This window comes from Amphiura filiformis, chromosome 13, assembly GCF_039555335.1.
Source record: "Amphiura filiformis chromosome 13, Afil_fr2py, whole genome shotgun sequence".
Classification (NCBI taxonomy): Eukaryota; Metazoa; Echinodermata; class Ophiuroidea; order Amphilepidida; family Amphiuridae; genus Amphiura; species Amphiura filiformis.
The window spans coordinates 39,324,751-39,345,421 of NC_092640.1; the positions used below are offsets into that span (position 1 = coordinate 39,324,751).

At 34.1% G+C, this 20,671-nt stretch overlaps 1 protein-coding gene across 1 annotated transcript in view; it reads right to left on the bottom strand.

The window, feature by feature from the left end:
- Positions 1–20,671, bottom strand: part of LOC140168330 (soluble guanylate cyclase gcy-31-like) — a 127,442-nt gene that overhangs the window by 45,698 nt on the left and 61,073 nt on the right. Inside the window, 6 exon segments of the mRNA XM_072191697.1 lie at positions 2,136–2,304; positions 3,074–3,171; positions 7,653–8,006; positions 8,009–8,058; positions 8,060–8,138; positions 8,141–8,448. Coding sequence (XP_072047798.1) covers positions 2,136–2,304; positions 3,074–3,171; positions 7,653–8,006; positions 8,009–8,058; positions 8,060–8,138; positions 8,141–8,339 — 949 coding nt within the window. The 5' untranslated portion in view covers positions 8,340–8,448.

Here is a 20,671-nt window from a genome sequence, read left to right on the forward strand (position 1 = left end):
AGTGCGGATTTCAATGGAATAGCCGGATGGATTAAGCAGATTAGTATTAGCCACAACAATCTGAATGAGTTAGAGTAGTGATTAGAATGTTTCGACAGAATGTAAGCGGCGAATTAAAAAAGGTATACAATTATACCTTTGAATTATGCCTGAGATGATAGCATTGGTTAATATGGGGTAAGAAATAGTGACAACACGTGGGCATATATTAGTGGAGTTTTTGTTATTAAGAGCAGTCAACAAAATGAAGCTATTAGGAACATTAATTTGCTCTGAATGTCTTAAGGGAGCGGTTAGCAACGCTTGCAAAAGTGTGAAGCGTAACTCACAGTTCACAATGACTCAATTGTTATATAATTTCTCACGTTTTGTCACTATCCCTTATTATTGTATTTCTAATCTAATGATTTGGTTTGAACACAATATTATGTCCTGCAGCCACCTTCTTGACTCTGCTGAAACGTTCAGACAAGTTTCTTATGAACCCAGAATTAACAGGTGATTTACAAGAAGGAACATAAATACTATAGCTATACCGTATTGCATAATTATGTTCCAAATTAATATCCGAAAATTGAAAGTAATATCAATATCCTTTCAGATACTTTTTAGTAGTCGCATCTTGCAGAAAATGCGCGCTGAATCGGGTAGGTATTAATATGTTACGTATTATTTATTAACTAAGTCAGGTAGCGGTGTACCAATACTATCATGTTATTTATGATGAGTAAGGATAATTTCAGGGATGAAATGCTGTTCACCTTGATAATTTGGGAAATTTGTTACATTTCATTGTTTTAAATGAATAGTTAAATTATAAAACATCAATTATAAAACATAAAACAATTTTGTCTTAACATTTTACGGGGCTTGTCTGCAATATCTGTTTTGTTAAAATTGATTCGCAAAAGATCGAAACTTATAATATATTCTTATAATTCTGAGTCCATTTTTACATATTAACAGAATTAGAATGAACGTTAAACAAAGATAATAATCACTCATTTCAAGACGAGTTTTAGAACAAGGCACGCCTCCCCTTGCTTCTATCTAAGTACAACCAATTAACAAATTGATAGACAGGGACAGAGTAGCAGACACGGGGATCCAACTAAAAAGTAATTGCATGGCGAACCTTATTCTATGACTACGCCCTCAAGTTAATATCCTGTTTGGCGGCAAGATAAAATATATGCGTCTTTCCAAGCAGGTCATTTGTATCAATAAAACACACAAGCATTGCGCACTACCAAACTTAAGCGTCATGGAATTCTTGTGTTTTGTTCTTAAGGGATAAGGGTAGTCTCTCTCACCATTACATGTGCAGTTCCGTCGTAAAGGAATGATCTTTCTCTGGTGTAAGTCTGTGTGAAATTCCAAGAATACGATCTCAAATAATGAGATCAATCAGGGCCTTACAAAAATTAAAATCTTTTAAACAAAATAAATGCTTTTGAAATTGGCTAACACTGGCAACCACAACTCTCGTCAAAAAGATTAAGAAAACTATGGTTTTATGATATATTATTAATTTATCCAACACATGTCTATTTTATTATTTAGATAATAAGGTCAAATTGTAATGCGCATGACCAACCATCACATGGTTGGAGTGGGTACTCTATGAGACTGTCGTTTTGACTACTTGGAGCACGAAAATGCTAATTGCATTAGCTGCCTGGACTACAAAAGATTTTTTGTTTAACAGTTAACTCTTTTGTGTACAAAGCAGCACATGCAGTTGACCTTTTTTGTGCTCCAAGTAATTGACCTTTTTGGTAATCCCATAAGCCTTTGCGAGTACACATGAGAACTCGTCATTTAACGTCACGCCGACTTGCAATGCGCAGTAACGATTTTCGATAAACGATGTGCGCATCGGCGCAGATCGGCGTGACGTCAAATAACGAGTTCTCGGGTGTACTCGCAAAGGCTTATGGGATTTACCGAAAGGGTCAATCGATGTGTAAAGCGCAGTTGTCGTATTTAACCGTTACGACAACTGAGCTCTGCGCATGACATCCGCTCCATATCTTAGCTAAATTTATAACTACTTTATGGACGTGTCACAAAAGACCTACACAATCAATGTTATTTACTAGAAACATTACATCAAACCATGCAACATTTCTTACCTCCTTCTGTTTTGTGCTCAACGTCAAGTGTTTCATCCGTTTGGCCGTTTACAACATCGTTAGTTTCTCCTGGTGTTTTGCCTTCACTCATTCCAATGAATGTTTGCAGATTGCGGATTACCAGATCTGATGATTGCATTTCAAATACGCAGTTCTCGTGATGACGTATCTAAAACAATGAGTTACATTGTTAATTAAGTGTTTTTGTTAATTAAAACTTACTTTTTAGCTGAATTAATAGTTTAACCATCAAAAATTGATATTTTATCGTATTTTGGCTTAGATTGTTATTTGTTCCACTCTTAAAAATATTTTATTCAAATTGAGTAAAAAGGTCATAACTCAACAAATTAAGTAAAAAAATACTCAAATTGAGTAAATAATTGAGTAACAACATTGAGCTCATATTTAGACTGAGGTTATAAACTGCGCATCGATTATTTGGAGGGCATTGTGAAAAATATCTAAACCGAATCGCAAGAGTCCTCGGTGTGAAATAAAAGACATCGCTTTTGCACTCTGAACATGTGAGCAATTCGCTTATCTGCATTCATCTTAAGGTCTTGTCTTGAGAACGTAAATCAAATAAACACGAAAACTAAAAGTTATCAAGACAACAAATTCTGGCTTTAATTTACTGAATAAATATAATCAAATTCGCCACAATAGTGACAGCATGGTGAGGATGATACAGTTGTGAATTATAAAGAGCATTTGTATCAACAGCTTTATTAAAAGCAAATAAATGTGATTATTGACGATTTTGATCTTCACAATGGCACATTAGTAACATTAACTACGAACTAAAAATCCAATTTCAGAAGGTATCTCGTCACCGATTTACGTGTTAATTCAAGCAAATGAATGAAACAACGTGTTAAGTTCTATTAACTGCAATCATCATCACAGCTTCATCTATATTTACGATGTGCACTTACAGTTTCCCATTTGAAAGCTATGAGTGGTCGCTTTAATTCAAATGCCTCTGTCAAGTTCTTTCCCAGTAGATCAGGCATGACCGCTTTCAAACTCGCACCTGTAAAATCAAATCAACTCAACTTTACTTCCAAATTACAATGTACATAATTTACAAAATGAGGTGAGAAGAAGGTCATTATTTATTTATATAATGCAACACCTGAAGAGATGGGCTATTCAGTCTTAATCTGTATAGCCCTTACAATTAGCGTACAGAATTGTCTGGTATTTTGATTTTACTATAAGTAGTATCCAACACAAAACGTTTTTCGGGATATATAAAGGGTATACTACTAGTTAACAATAAAGTTTTAAAGTTGCTGCTAAATATTGTAACATACATAAAATGTTATTTTAAGTGCTGACATTTTTAAACGTTTGTTAAATAATGAATTTTGACAGCAGCTTTAAAAATGTAGTAGTTTTTCCCCCATACAAACGGTTTTTCACGACCTTTGATCTTAGTTTTTATGTTATTAAAACCTTTTAACCAAAACAGAAAACACGTTTTAAACGCTTAAAAACATGTTTGAGTTTGCTGTGATTTGATTGGCTTATGAGACAGCTGCAGATGATGTAATACGATATTCCAAATCCCAGAAAACAAGCTATATAACAATTCATAATAATCTTATTTAAAAGATATGGAAATCTGATTTTCCAATCGGCCACTTTTCACGTGTACATGTATAAGATTATAAGTAAACCTAAAATGATGCTGCTCAGCCCTCGCATGTTTGACAGAATGTGGCTGATTATGGTCAATGTTTTGATGACGGAAAAGATCATTTTAGTTTCGCTTGTTGTTATTGGTGTGTCAAGGTATAATTATTTACTATCGGTATGTCATATTACTCATTCATTTAATAACAGCAACAACAACAGCATTAATAATAATAATAATAATAATAATAATAATAATAATAATAATAATAATAATAATAATAATAATAATAATAATAATAATAATTGCAACATAATATTAATAATTTAAGTAGTAACAATACAAATAATTAAAAGTAATATAAAACTCATAATAAAACTAATGATAACACTTCTAATACTTCAAACATCCATTATTCGGTAGGCTTCAATGTTTTTTATATTTCTCTATTGGCAAATTATTGAATGGATGCAAAAGAAGTTGCCTCCAAAACAAATCAATAATATCGCAGGTGTGAGAAATCAATAATGTCACAAATGTCATATTTTGATATTTTATTTTTCTCATCCCACCTGCCCCAAACAAAATCTCTTTTACATTTCTTTGAAATAAGAAAAATAAGGTTTGATTAATTCAAAAATACTTTGGCCTTTGGGTGCCATAACTTTACATTAAATTAACTGAACCAGTTAGAAAATATAGGCCAATTTGTTTCAAAATAATAAAAGTGGTTAAAAGTTATAGTCTAGACAGACAGCTATTGTGATCGTGTTTAAAGTATCGATTGATATAATTTCTTCTACCCTAGTAACCCAATTTCTCGTCAAATTATCCTCGCGTTATATAGAAATGTATCAATGCTACATTAAACCAGTTGGCAGGGTGTTGGCAGGGTCTTAGCTAGGATTTGACAAAGCCCAATTTGACCCTAAAACATAAACCTAATCTCTGTCCCTTTTTGGGTTCAGATCGTTCAAAAAGCTATTGCTATAGCCTTGATTCAATAGTCTAGTCTTGTTTTAAATTCAGATACGTTATTAAAGAATTTGTTTCAAACATTTTGAAAAGTTTCGAAACGATTATGTACTTTTAATCCATGGATTGGTTCAATTTAAATTTGGGTTAACTTTTTCAAAACAAAAAACAAAAACAAACAAAAAACTTGAAAGCTCTGTTCTGGCTCTGCTCTGGTACCACATGCATTTGATTGTTAGTTTTCCATAAATATTTTTGATGTTGGTCTCGGTGCAGCTGTATGAAGATCGTCCTATAGGACAAGAAGCAAGTCGAATTGTAACTGTATCTCTGCGGTTCTTTACCTCCTCTGGACAAATCAATATTATTGACGGTAACAAATTTAATTTTATCGGTTGTTTTGTAGCTTTCTGGGCAGTTGCCATTTGCTCTTTCCATATAATTTTGTTTTCCATAACTTACTGGGATACCAGAACACATGAGATGTTTTCTGACAAAATCACCTGTACACATATGGTACCCAGACAATAGCATTAAATAATTGAAATTATTTGTGATGCCATATATAAAATCACTGAATACTGCCTCTATTCCAATTCTTTGATGAAAATAATCCTCTGCTCCTAGACTATGCTTTAGAGGTTGCTTGCTATTTTATATGGGTTGATGCAATTGAAGCAATATGTAATACAAATAGAGGATATATTTATTTATTTGGCGAACACCGATATAAAGTTGGTTTAAACTACTTTTTACGATTTTGGGCACCGATATGAAGTTGTTTTAAAGTACCTTTATGATTTTAAACCAGGATTTATATCTTACGTCTGTATAAAGTATAAATAAAATCGACGGAAATTTTCATGGAAATAAAATGGCGACGAGAATAATAATAATAAACGACGAGAATTGAAAAAAAGTTAAGCAAAGAGGACAAATACGGGTTAGTAAAATAAGCATATAATATGAAGACCTGAGCGCAAGAAGACCGTAAGTCCACTTGGCCCTTAACATGTATTCACTCAAGTTGCGTATTGTTTCGTATAGTTTGGTAATATTTTATACATGTTCAGGGGCCAAAACAAATCTTTCACAAACTGTCATGATGTTTTCACCCTGGAACATGTATTAAACATTATAAAACCCTAAGAAACGATACTTAACTTTAGTGTATACATGTTGAGGGGCCATATGAAGACATAACTAAATAGTAAATATGGGATGATTGGATTCAATATTACTACAAACTGATTTCAATACAAATTAGAGTAAATAAATATGAATGAGTTTATGGACTATAAATGTAAACAACATATGCCCGGCAACATAAACCAGAAAGTAACAAAAACCAGAATTTTGATTATGATATTGAGCTTTATCAACGACGGGTATATTAACCAAACAATAAAGTAAATATATTAAACGACCCATACTTTTCTAAAAATGTTGAGATTTTCATACCATATTGGAAACCTCCGGCTACATTTCTTGCAGAAGTTGGTATTTGTTTTCTGTTATCCACGGTTATTTTAAAGCAAAGTTGAACACTGATGGCGCTATTGTTTAAATATTGTTTGCATATTTGCTTGTACAATGGCATTAAAACTGCATAACAATGAGTATCATATAGCAAAGAAATTTTCAAATAATTTTTATCGTGAAATTAAATTAATAACTCACATTATTGCGCTAAATTAAATTTAAAATATTTGTAAATAGCGCCCTCAACTTGCTGACAAATATACAGTTAATAGAATAAAAAATGGCACAAAAGACAGAAAAAGATATAAAATTTGACAAGGAAAAGAAAATCTAAGTTAAAATAGCCAAAACATATATGTGTATATTATTGTGATAGCGATTGGTATTGTAAAGGTCTAGAATTGAAATTTATGAAATGTTTTGTTAGAAACATTAATAAATGATCATATCAAACAACCGTGTATCAGAACAAAATTAGAACACATTGGTCTATGGAGCCTATGTAGTGAGCATAATGCAAACTTTTTTCGTGGATATTATACCATAAGAAGAGACTACGAGAATCGCGAAATACTCCTTTAATGCTAGGACGTAAGAATTTGTATGGACCATGTTGCATGAGGTATGCTCTCTTGATATTAGTATGAAATTCAGGCAAATATTGTGTTTGTAAATCCCAAGGATTATACGCTACATTTCTTGACAGCATTAGTGTACGAAAGGATTCCAAAGTTGTTGTAAATATAAGTTACCAGTTTGCCGTAGAGCCAAAGGCATTAGGGCAATACACCATGCAAAAAAAGAAACTCGTCAGGTATAATCATCCTCACTGTTCAACAACCTGATAAATCTACATTTTGTTAATTGGACTTTGTTTTCTCATTTGACATCCTGTTCGTGAAATCAAGCAAGAATTGACTAAGATATGCGCCTTCAAACCCACAAACCCCGAAATTAAAAGTTGCAATTTTAACATTCAATTGTGCCTGTTACATTGCAAGGTTTATTGATTGGCCCGTGGTGATTGTGTGCAATACAATGATGCGTTCCGATTGAAAATAGTTGAAATCGCAACTTTTGATTTTGGGATTTGACAGTTTGGAGGCGCATATCTTGGCCAATTCTTGCTCGATTCTCACGAACAGTATGTCAAATGAGACAGCAATGTCCAATTAACAAAATGTATATATCAGAATAATCCAAAAGTAGCAGGCTGTTGAACAGCAAGGATGACTATAACTAACACGTTTCTTTTTGTGCCTAGAGTATATCATCCTGATGGAGAATTTCTTACATCATATGATCTTGTTAAGTTCAGTTTTCCAGAAAGTGACTTTCACCTGATCGAGGCAATTGTTATCTTACTGCTGTAATGATACTCAGTAAATATTAATTGAATCTGCTTATATTGTACTTACCCATTCCTGTTATAAGCATAGTCGCATCAAATCGGATATGGAATGGAAACAACTCAAAGACAATTTGAGACGGCATTGTGGTGTTCTTTTTATTGTCATTTAGTGCTTTATGGTTTTGCGCTTCCCTAAACTCTCGATTATCAAACCGCAATCTGAAAACCACCATGTAATTGCCGTCACCAGTGCTCTTTTCCTCAACTATTTGTACCTGGATATTGAGATTATAAAACATCTTCCCAACCCTCATGAGTTGTCCCTGTACATAATATGTATATCCTTTCCGTTTGGTCCTGTAATGGAGCGTCAACCCATCAGCAGTTTCATCTGTGCAAAAGAAGCTCGGTGGCTTCATTTTGGATAACTAAATCGAAGGTACTCGTGAAGGTTATCCAGGCCATTAAGAAATCCTCATGCTTCTGCCCAAGACACGCAGCATTTTGTCGTACCCATATTTCCCAAGAAAGAGTACAAAATCAAAACCGGTCTCCTCATGAATTCTTCTTCACTGTCCCCAGTGACATCGTGAACTGCTCTTGCTAATCTGGGAATCACCTTCTCACTGTACATTTTATGCGTGACAAATGTATATTCGGTAATTTGGGATCTGTCGCGAATTCGCAGCCACGCAGAGTCGCCATATTTGAATTTAATGAATTCAATGACGTTTTCTATAAGTAGACCATACATGGTGATAGGTGTCTTGAGCCGGAAACCGGCAAAATATTTATTCCGAGATGATAATTACTGGCGGAGATGATCACAATTAACGCTGCAGTGGATAAGCTACCATTGTTATCTGTAGAAAAGAAAAAAACAAAGGGGAAAATTTATTAATATTGCTAATCATCTTGTATTGCATAACATAAAGACTATTAGAATTTGTTGTAACATTCAGCCGAAGCCAGACAAAGCCCAATAATGCCCAGGGGCTACTAAAATAAAGGAATGACAAAATAAAATATGACGGGGCAGGGATATGGGAAGAGGTCCAAATTTAGAAGCAACCAAACTCACATGCGGCAACGCGGGGAATTGAACGCGGGCGCAGCGGTGAGAAGCGTGTGAGAAGACCAATACACTACCCCGCCCTCTCATGAATATCATATATTATTAGAACGACTTTGTCACACCTTTATTCATCTACAAACCATTAAACAAATCAGTGTTTATTCTGGGTGTTATTGTCTACATCTATCACGATAAGCTGAAGATTTAAAATCGGCTTGATGATAACCACTTATCTATTCAGAAATAGATGTGAAATTATTGTACAACGGACAGCTTGAACATCGAAGGAGCATACGTTCATAGCCAAAAGTGTAGTGAACTGAATTTTATACATTTCAAATCGTCAACATTTAAAGAATTCCAAAAGAAGTCATCTGTGATGGAGCATTAAAGAGCCGTGTTATAGGCAAATAAAAGTGACACGTATTATTTTTCCACGTTGCAGACGACAGAGGTTCGCCACAGCATCAAGACATCACGATTTCAGTATCACATTCAGTACATGAGCTTCCAGTAGGTAATGGTACACGTGTTAGCCGGACATTCAAATAACACACAATCACGATGCTTTGTGAATATTTCGATGAAGAATAGGCGTATTATTCAGTAAAACGTTCATCCTTTTTAAGTGTTCTTCTTTACACATATGAGAGGCAGACACTATGTAAACTAAAGGCGCGATGCTTTGTGAACATCGACGTAACCGAAGAAAACTTTCAACCTTTAAATATTTAATTCTTCTTAAACACATAGAGCCAGACACTAAGTAAACCAAGTTGTTCCTACGCGTTTATCTACAGTACCGTAGAGAGCTTAAATGAGATGTAGGTCGTCTGAACAAGTGCCCATATATAGCTGAGGGTATAAGCTCCAATATATAAACTACATATACGCTTGATTTATAAAATTGGTCTTGTTTTTGGTAATTTCTGACTAAACTTCCTAAAATTGCGTTCAACCATAAAGTAGTCACTATTTTTGAACATGACACGAACAAACGGCGATCTTTTTTGTATTTTATATCATATCGAGATGACAATACAGAAGGTATAAGTATATTAATATAAACTACAATATAAATAAACCTACCAACCAGTCATACATATTGGATTGGCATAACATTAACCCACTGAGCACTACCTGCCGATCTAACTTTGCCTCTGATTGGTCAATTACATGATATCTTCACTTTAATCACCAATCAGAATGGAGCTTTGCAAATAATTCACCCCAGTTTTTTTGCATATTCTAACAATGTTGCTGATTGGTCCAATTGATAATGAAAACTTTTTTTGGCCAATCGGCAGGTAGTTAAATACCACGAGGCAGATATTAGGATAGGAAATTGAGTTGTCTGTAGCATGTGCTAATAATAAATAGCGCCAAAAAACTAGACCGTAGCAATTAGCTTATAATATGAAATTGATTCTGCCTGATGCACAATCGTATACACTTAAAACGACATGGCTTTGTAAGATATTAGAATGCGTTATAGATACTATGTTTCAACATTATTGTTGTCAATATTTGAAATAGATCATACTATCAATGAATATGTAACATTCTATTAACTAGGTAGCATTAAAATGTTTTGGTAGAAATATTTTATCCTGTCTTCACATAATACTACACACTAAAAATCCATATATGCTTGAACCATATTTACCCAAGCACATGCAAGCATACCGTAAAAACTCGATAGTTAGCATATGTGCTTACTATCGAGCGCTTTTGAAAACGATATGTGTATCGATGATTGGTTATGTATACAACATCATAATTATATGTGCACCATTTCATTGCTGTCGATATCAAACTGATGGTTAACTCATATTTTACAGACAAAGTACCATTACCCTATTTGGTGCAAATCTGTCACCCATTCTTCGAAAACACCGATTTATAATCCATTGTAGTTTTCACAAAATGACGAATATCACATAATTAAAAACTGTCGCTTTCTATTAAACAAACTGTATGGAGCGACGTATCAGGACCATCTGTGTTGGGTAGTGCCTTCTTTCGCCAAGAACATTACACATTATGTATCCCTCGAGGCAGTAAGGTAAAATCGAATTTTGTGATTTTCTCAAAATTGCTCATTTTCAGGAATCTGTTATGTTCGATTCCTTACATCATTTCTTTTATGAAATTTTTTTATATTATATATCATCACTATGTTTTGAGATACAATAAAAACAATATCTAAATTACTGCCTCGAGGAAGAAAAATATACCAAGCTCTTATCCCAAATTATGTAGGTGACGACACCATTAAAAAGCGTTTGAAGAACTACATCCTCATCACTAAAATATATTCTATGGTTAAAGAAAACTTTTTTATGTTATACAAAACATTAATCTGTACGTGAAGTACATTCTTAAATCACTGTTCACACTTTGTACAAAAAGCCTAATACTCATCTGTTGCAATCCAAGGACCAATGTCAAAAGATAGATTTAAACTGTTGTGCTTGAAATGTGCTTTAAATGGTCTCGAAAGATTCAAGGTATCGCTAAATTGTTGTGGTAGAATACGTTTATCCATCGTTCAATGAATCATGTCCTTGTATATTAATGTAACACCTCAAGCATGCCTTCCAATTTTATTGAATATTAGCGGTTACCCTCTTGGGCAAAAAACATCACTTGAGCCCATGACGTATCTCGTTAGGGTGGATCGGTAACATCAATATCAAACATAATAAATCCAAAATAATATTCTTTGAAATTGGTAGAATATTTCCTCTTCATAATCGTTCCAAGGAAATATAATCCATGTCATTTAGATATAATATCTCAAGCATGCTCCTCTAAATTTAGCAGAATTAATGTGGCACACCATACCGCAACATCCTCGTGGATTGGGCTGAGGAAAATGATAGCATATATTAGAGGAGACTCTCTTGGGTAACTATCCCATCACTTAGCTAATTGAGCTCATGACATATCTCGTTAGCGTTGATCGGTCGCATCGATCATATCAACCATACAAATCTAAGTATCACTTAAAATTGGTATTACCTCTTCAAAATATTCCAGTAATGTAATAGTTTCACTATAACATCTTTTATAGTGCATGACACAACAGCGGACACGATAGAATTACCGAATAATTACCGAAAATCGCGATAAGATGAATCTTTAAGGTACATGTGAAATTATTGTACAACCGGCAGCTTATACCACTAAAATTCAAATAAGCACACAATTCGAAACCCGAGGTAAATATGTAGCCTCCCTCTCATGACATCTTTAGATCTCCGAGCAACATTAAAGCATTCCAGAATAAGTCATCTGTGATGGAGTAGCAGTGGATAGTACTAAATAACCGTCTGGTTTAGACAAATAAAAGTGGCGCGTTTGTTCCTACGTTACAGACGTTACCCATTGCGACAGTATAACATATTCGGCTGTTTGGTAGTAACTTCACCGGGAAGTTAACATTAAAAAGGCACAGTAGGTGTATAAAAGCAGTGCTATACGCGACAGATACGTTTATCAGAAAATAGGCTGCAAAGGCAATAAAAACAAATTAGTTCGATCTTTTGATCTTCCTTATTATTTATGAAATCAATTAATTTACCATTGTTAATTGTGATACAATAGTAATTTGTGCCTGAAGTGATATTGACGAATATAAATTTAGCGGTAATTCTGATTAATTAGTTGATAGTTCATTAACAACAAGCATCGAAGCAGCATCGATGGTCGATCCAAAGATCGAACAAATCTGTTTCTGGTGCCTAACAGAAGTTCTGTATTGGATATATCACGTCTTATCTGCTGTGGTTGTTGGATTTCTGGCATCATTTCTTTCCTGAAAATGTATATTTTACACTGTAAAATATCACCGTTATTTTACGGCACTTTGCCGTAAAATTTACGGTTATTTACCGAAAATTGAATTACTATTTCACTATAAATAGGCATGTTAGTACCGTTAAACTGTATTTGTTCATTTTTGTGTGTAAAGTGTTACATCTTCCAATTTGTTAAATAATAAATAGCCGTATTGTCCTGAAAAAATGTTATTTCCTATAATGTACGGTGTATGCATACTATGCATAGTATAGTTACGGCAACAACTGTAATTTTAGGTATTTTACGGTTAAACATACTTGCTTTCTACCGTATTTTATACAGGATTATGGACATTCTACCGTACTTTACAGCAATTTATCGTATATATATATATATGCTAACTATACGGTGAAATACTTGTAAAATCGTCGTTTGTACCCTAGAATGCTGGCAACAGTAACTTTTACATTGTAGGCTATCGAGGCAAAATAAATAGAATAGTATTTTGCTAGAGCATATCGACATCATTCGCATAGGGTATAAACAATTTTTTGTTGATAACCTACTACCTTATACTCGTATTTTTACTTAATATTTTTGATATGTACAAAATTATAAATTTCTTTTTGAGGTCAGTTTATATACCTCACATAGATTTAACATGACAACGATATTTCGTTCCAAAAAGATCAAACTATTGGCCATCATCATGTAAGCAGCGACATTATATAGACACCATTAAAAAGCTTTGGTAGAACTATTATATCCTCATCGCTAAATCATGTCCGCACTGACATGAAGACAATTTCTCATGATACACAAAACATAAATCTATTATATGAAGCAGATTCATGAATCACTGCTCGACACTTCGTATCAGTGTCAAAAGATATAAACTAAAACTGTACTTCAAATATGCACAAAGGTCTCAAGAGATTCAAAGTCGTGGTAGGTTGAATATTTTTATCCAACGTTCCAAGAACGTGGGATCATGTCATCTTAGATTAATGTAACATCCGAAGCATGCTCTTCCAATTTTAGCGGAATTAATGTGGCACATCATAATGCCACTTCCTCGTCGACTGAACAGAAATGAATGAAAGCACATTAGAGGCTACCCTCTTGGGTATCCAACCCATCACTTACCCAATTGAGCCCATGACTTATCTCGTTAGCGTTGATCAGTAACATCGATATCAGAACATTGTATCATGTTATATTAGATGAATGTACCATTTCAAGAATGCTCTTTCAATTTGAGCGGAATCAATGTGGCACATTATAAAATGACATTATCGTCGATTGGGCTGAGAAAGCATGTTAGAGGAGACCCTCTTGGGTAACTGACGCATTACGTAGCAAATTGAGCCCATATGACTTGTCTCATTAGCGTTGATCGGTAACATCAATATCGACCATACTGAATCCAAGTAAGCCCTATCCTAATAAAATCATATATACATTACATTGTACTTCTTCAAAATATTCCAGTAATGTCAGATGTGTCAGTATCATAATCTTGCATTAAAGCAGCTGTAGCTAATGACACACCCCACGTTCTCTCGGGTACAATTCAAAGAATTATACAGTGATAAAAATATTTGCAGCGTATTTACATTGAAATGCACACTATTATAAGGTCTGTGTTACATGCATCACTAGTGGTGTGGATTATGCGTATTTTATAGCGTATGGTTATAAATATGATGACACGATACATATTTGCATTATTAAAGCCTCGGGCAACATCGCTAGTTTCAAAGTGCACAGATCTGAAGATTAACTATTTTGAGAAAAAAAGAAAAGAAAACGTAGTAGGCTTGATTGAACACATTTTGATATTAAGTCATAGGTTTTGTAAATTTTAAGTGAAATATATTTGGATATTGCTACTTTTGATGTTATCTTAGCCTTCATAAGTAAGTATTTAGATCCACAAAAAATAAGAAATAAAAATAGTAAATAAATAATTTTTAATTTTGACAATTGATCGCACCGTTTTTGAAAGAAAAGAGTTTTACGAAACTAACTCATTTTCAATCCGTTCCACGGAGTCATCTACCAATGACAATAACGCCTCATGCGCCGATGATGCGCAGTGATTAGCACTCCGAATCGATTAATATAATTATGAATCCGTGGAAAGGTTTGAAAATGAGGGAGTTTCGTAATATTTTTGTATTTCAAGAACGGCGTGGTCAATTGTCAAAGTTCAAATAATATTGATTTTGAAAAACAAAGTCGTGATATAGTAAAAATATGATGGCAAATTATTAACAATTTACATTCAGCAATTCTTGAAGTAAACTTTACAAATCTAAGGCACCAGCACCAAATTTGTTAAGTCAAGTAATTAATCAGAACGGCGAATTTATATTGCTTAATTTCAATATAGACAAAGATTCATATGTTATCACAAACAAGAATAGTTATTTAATTGATTTCATAAATAAATCGGATCGACCAAGGTCGATCGAAATATCGAACTAATTTGTATTTGTTCCTAATAATGATATTTAGTTGGGAGGAAAATCCGACTATCATATGTCTGATGTGCTCTCATGTCCCACAAAAAATATTGTGCAGAGGTGGGTGACCGAGCCCTTAAAATTGCGTATTTTACAGATCAATCAGACTTAATTTAGAGTGCCATGCGTCACAGATGTAAACACTCGGTACCGTTTCATTTCACAAATGTCACAATCGAGCATAGGATCTTATGTTTCCTTTATAAATAGACAACAATCTTTCTAGCAAATTAATCAGCAGATTTCACATTTGGCTGAGCTGCAATAATTAAATAAACTTTTCGTACGGAGTTTTGATCACTCCGTCAGCCCGTGTGTAAAAGGAGGGGGTGTGGGAATTAAAGACCCATTCAGTGATACCAGCGCAAGTTTGAAAAAAATAAAATTGTTTATAAATTGCTTAAAAGTGAAGTCATTCAAATTGTCATTTGGTATTTTTGAAATTACAAATTTGGCAAAAAAACGAAGAAAACAGCAGTACTGACAAAGTTGAAGCCCCATTCAAATACATGTAGCTAATTTAGATACTGTCAGTATAAATTACAGATTCATGTAAAATGTCTTATTTTGTCTTAAATACACGGCTTTCGGCTGAACCACTCGCAGGCTATGTTAGCACATCTATGACTACGACAAAGGTACCAAAATCTGAATTTTGATGATTTTTACCATCGTCCGGATGAGCAACTCACTGAATGGGCCTTTAAGGTTAGTGAATTGTCACAATGTTTTATATGACGTAACATTATTCAGGAATGTGTCAATACTTTCATCAAAATTTATACAATTTCAACTAAATGCGGGTGGGAGGGGGCCATACACTTTGCGGTGTTTGCACTTGAATATTGGACAAATAAAGCTAAGTAACACGTACGACTTATTTGATTCATTTCCTATAACATCCACGTATTAATATTTAGAAGTACACTCGAATTATTTTTTGCAAATGCCTAAAACTGGAAAAAAAATATAGCTCCTGCAATCGCACTCGCCTTACAGACGATAACATTACAAATATAGAGTATGTTGAATCACAGAAGTGAGTCTCTGAGATATTAAATGCATGTGTTATCAAAATGTAACACATACGTACTCTCTGCACCTGTCTTGTCTATCAGTGCAAATATCAATCTATGTAAATAGATTAAAACTATATAAATTTTAGCTACATAATGTTGTTTAATGTATTTTAATAGAAAGGCAAAATAACACTTTAAATGATGTCCTATTTTTACTATCTGGAAGAAAAATGTCATGACAAGATTATGATCATTAATGTAAGCAGACATTTAGTTTCGCCTAGGCTGAGCCACCCATAGTGGGTAGGAGAACATGAAAACTAATATGAGATACTGTATTTGGATCACATATTAAGTATCATGTGAGAGTATACCCTTGTACTCTGGGTAGTGAATGAGAAAAAGCGCCCTCTGTTGTTATTAATCGTATTTAATGCGTATTTACAACGTTGTGAATAAATATTTGACACCATAGAATATAAAAACTAGTAATTTGATAAGTTAAAATAAGATTTTAAACGGAATAAATCTAAATAATATGATTAGGAAGTTTATTCCGTTAAATATTTACCCCATGATTTCCCTCTTTTCAGGCCCTGCCCTCTATCGGATGCTAATTTAAAGTTTAAGCTTGATTGCTATTGTTTGTTTGTAAGCCTGCGGCGCAACCTTGAACAATATTGTCTCTTTGTAAGCCTGCGGCGCAACCTTGAACAATATTGTCCTTGAGAAAAATGAGCACATCCTGTAAACATGGTAAAAACACGTCCTGCATACGGGCCTGGCGGAGTGATCAAAACCAGGAAAGTTAATTCAATTCTTGCATGTAACCAAAATATGATAGAACCTGCTGATTAATTTGCAGGAAAGATTTCTGTCTTATTTATAAAGGAAACATAAGATATATGCTCGATTGTGACATTTGTGAAATGAGACGTTCGCTTGAAGGTATCTAGTGTTTACATCTGTGATGCATGGCACTCTAAATTGGGTCTGATTGATTCGTAAAATTACGCAGGAAACCCTTTTGTTTGTGAATGTTTTTTGAACTGCGGAGGCAAACTTGCGATAATCTGCCATCAGATGTGTGAACATAAGAAACATGTCGCCAAAGCAATTCAATTTTGCTCTTTTAATCGTCAGCTTAAAATGCCGAAACTCGACTTTAATGCCTCTTCTACTCTTTCCATACAGATAATACCATTTTAAATTAACTAGATAATTCGGCACAATGTTATATTTTGGGTTTTTGGTTTTGGTAAAAACGTTTAAATGTCGGGTTATATAAAGGTTATGAAAACGTTATAAAACGTTTTGTATGAAAACACTACAAAAATATTTGCAAAATGTTTTTAAAATGTTATTGTAACACATTTTTTGCAAACATTTTTTGCCAAATATTTTGTCAACACTTAAATAACATTATGTTAGAATGTTTGAATGTTATACCCTTTATATACCCTTTACATAACCCGACATTTAAACGTTTTATTGCAACTTTTCTAACCTTTTGTAAATGATATCAAAAACGTTTTGTGTTTGCTGGGTACGTCATTTTTTCAGCATGTTCAGAAATGTATCGTCTAGTAGTCTTTTGGGAACAATACATGATGTACTCCAAAAGCCGCAATAACCAGTATCTTATCTTTCACTATCATGGGAATTAAGTATATGGGTATTTGACCACGTTTATTTATTTATTTATTTATTTGAAAGTTCTTTATACAGGGTAGCTCCTTCAGTGTAAGAGCACTGTTATTCCTGGAGGCCCTGTGACATACAGGGTGTAATTAACTTAAATAATCACAATATTACAAGAAAATACATGTATACAATACCATTATCAAGAAATTACAACAATCATGAAAAATTATATAAAGGTGAAAATCAATGAACAGTGGGGTTTGTGGCAGCTCTTGATTTGAATTCACTTAGGCTCAAAGAAATATGATTAGTGCGAGTGTCAAGAGCAACAGAACTATTCCACAGATTTGCAGAGTTATTGTTAAATTGAGTAACAACAAGTGAATTGGAGGAAGTACCTCTTGTGTCATGATCATGAGTGGATTTGGTAAATGAAAATTTGGAACAAAGATAGTCAGGAGCTCTACCAGTAAGGCATTTATATAACATAATAAGAATATGATTGTTTCACAATTAACAGTCATTGCAACACCACACTAAACACAGGTTTGACTATTATCAAGTATTTTAGAACAGCAGAATATCCGACATGTAACTCATTTCCAGTCAGATCACGTCATAACGCATTCTGCATTCTTGTCATTTACGTTTACAAGTTTGAAGTCTAGTATTTTGAGAGCTACGTTCATGGGTAGACTACACATTACAGAGAAAATAGACCATTTAATTTCTATGACGCCTTTATCTAATAACAGTTGCAGATTGTGTGAGGTTGACAGACAATTAGACAAACAGAAATCCCAACCCACAAATAAAAAAGCAGTATCTGAATACCGTATTTTCGTTCACAAATATTCAAGACATTTTCTCCCAACAGTTTTAAATAAGAACATCGTACCTGCTTTGTAGTGTACTTGAAGACACCCTTTTGACTTTGGGCCAAACTGATTAATGCTTTGCGTGCTAAAGGGCTGTGCAATAATTATGAGCCCATGGGGGTAAAATTGGGATCCCAAAAATTGGGCATGTGTAAAGAGGGGGAGGCAAAGATTTTTTTGCGGGCCGAGAAGAGGGGGGGCAAGCGATTTTTGCAGGCCGAGAGGGGGGGCGATTTTTGGCGGGCCGTTCCGAAATATTACCCGGGGGGTTCATAATTATTGCACAGCCCCTAAGCCATAAGCGTCAACATAAAAATGTCAAGTTGTGAGATTTTGCTCAATATCAGGAGCTATCTCAAGAACCGCTGAAAAAATATTAGCCTTGTTTGTACTCATTTTAATGCATTTTTCGTGTTGATTCCAAATATGGTTATAAAAATGTACAGTTCTGATAATTACAATTTTCTAAAAAATGTGGAAGAGCGTTAAATTAATTATTAGCGTCTTACAAGCGAAAAGATAGTATTTGTTTTGTTATTTATTAACCGATACTCTGATTTTACTTGGAAGGGCAGATGTTACCATCGATCTCTTCAAGTATTTTTTTTTGTCAAAATCAAATCATTCTTAGATACACCAATTTTTTCTTCCATTAGTCGATGAGTACATGTATTACACACGGTTTTGTTTGACAGCAACTTTCTATGTTTAAGATACGCAGAATGAAAGTTTAATTAGAAATGTGTGTTTTTTTCTTTATTTGATAAGATTTCCGTTAATATAACAACACTTATTATTACCAGCCGATCGTAAATTAGAGATATAACATATGCTACGTAAAAATGTTTCGGATATGCTTGTCTTGAAAAAAAACACCCCAAAGCAAATGTCCTCGTACGCAAGCACATTGTTAGTCTATGTATAGTAGTAAAAGTATTCATTCATGCTGCAATGTACAAGAATGCCTGCAGTACCTGTCGGTGTGTTTTGAAGGGCACTTAAGGTTTTGACATACTTTAACTGCAGGCATCTGTGTCCATTGCGCTTGTCAGGTATGAACTGATGTGTATGCACTTGGTTGAACTTTCCCGTTTTCTGGCCGTATTTTGGTTGTGGTCTTAAAACACATTCTGTGATGTGCTTGTCAATGACTTGAAAGAAACCCTTTGATATCTGGATTACAGTTCAACTTCATATAAAGTTAAAGGATTTTACTGGCAACTTTCAAAAGGCCAGTTCTTAAACAAACAAAGTGGGTAAAACGCGCAAAAAATGCACACGCACTTGCTTTTAAGCTCTTTTACATACTAATTCAAGGATGACCTTGGCATTACGGGAAGTATTGCTGGATTTGTTCGCGTAAGGGGAACAAGTTGCGGTAAGCATATGAAGTACAACTTTTATCCATGAGTGAAGTGAACGACAATGAAGCAGAAGGATCTTTACCAAGCAACTTTATCAAGAAAGTAGAACAAGTACATGCCTGGACATATATTTATCAGTTATCATTGGTGACGCCCACGAGTATCTAAGCAAGAGTCAGACATGAACGAAAATAAAGAAAGGAATATACATGTCAAGGAAGATATACTGTGTGACACAGTCAGGTTACTGACTCAACACCATCACCTATTTAATCGGGTCTCATACGTGAGCGTTGTCACGTCACTACACTGTTGTAATGTTATCCTCGCCAGTTGATGTCTGTAAATTAAACTTGACAATTTGCTCATTAAGAAGCCAATACACTGCAGGATTCACAAAAACCTATTGTGTGATTCATTGCATTACTTTGAACAAAACGATTCAACGGGACCCATTATCATGATTATCCACCTTTTGCTCTGATATTGACATAAAAGACACCATATCTATACAAGCAACTGACATTGAATACACTATTTCAATGCAAGTAGCGAATATAAGGAACAATAACAATGAGTAATTTTCTTTACGCATACAATGTTAAATTACTGCTGATTTCACTTTATACAATGACAAACCTGTGGGTATCTTTTACCCAAACGTACAAAATATTCCATTGAAAAGAACATAAACAGAATTTATCAAACCAGTTGAATGGTTCATACTTGACCCAACTTTCGGTATAAATTACGCAGTGTTTTAACAGTGTATAA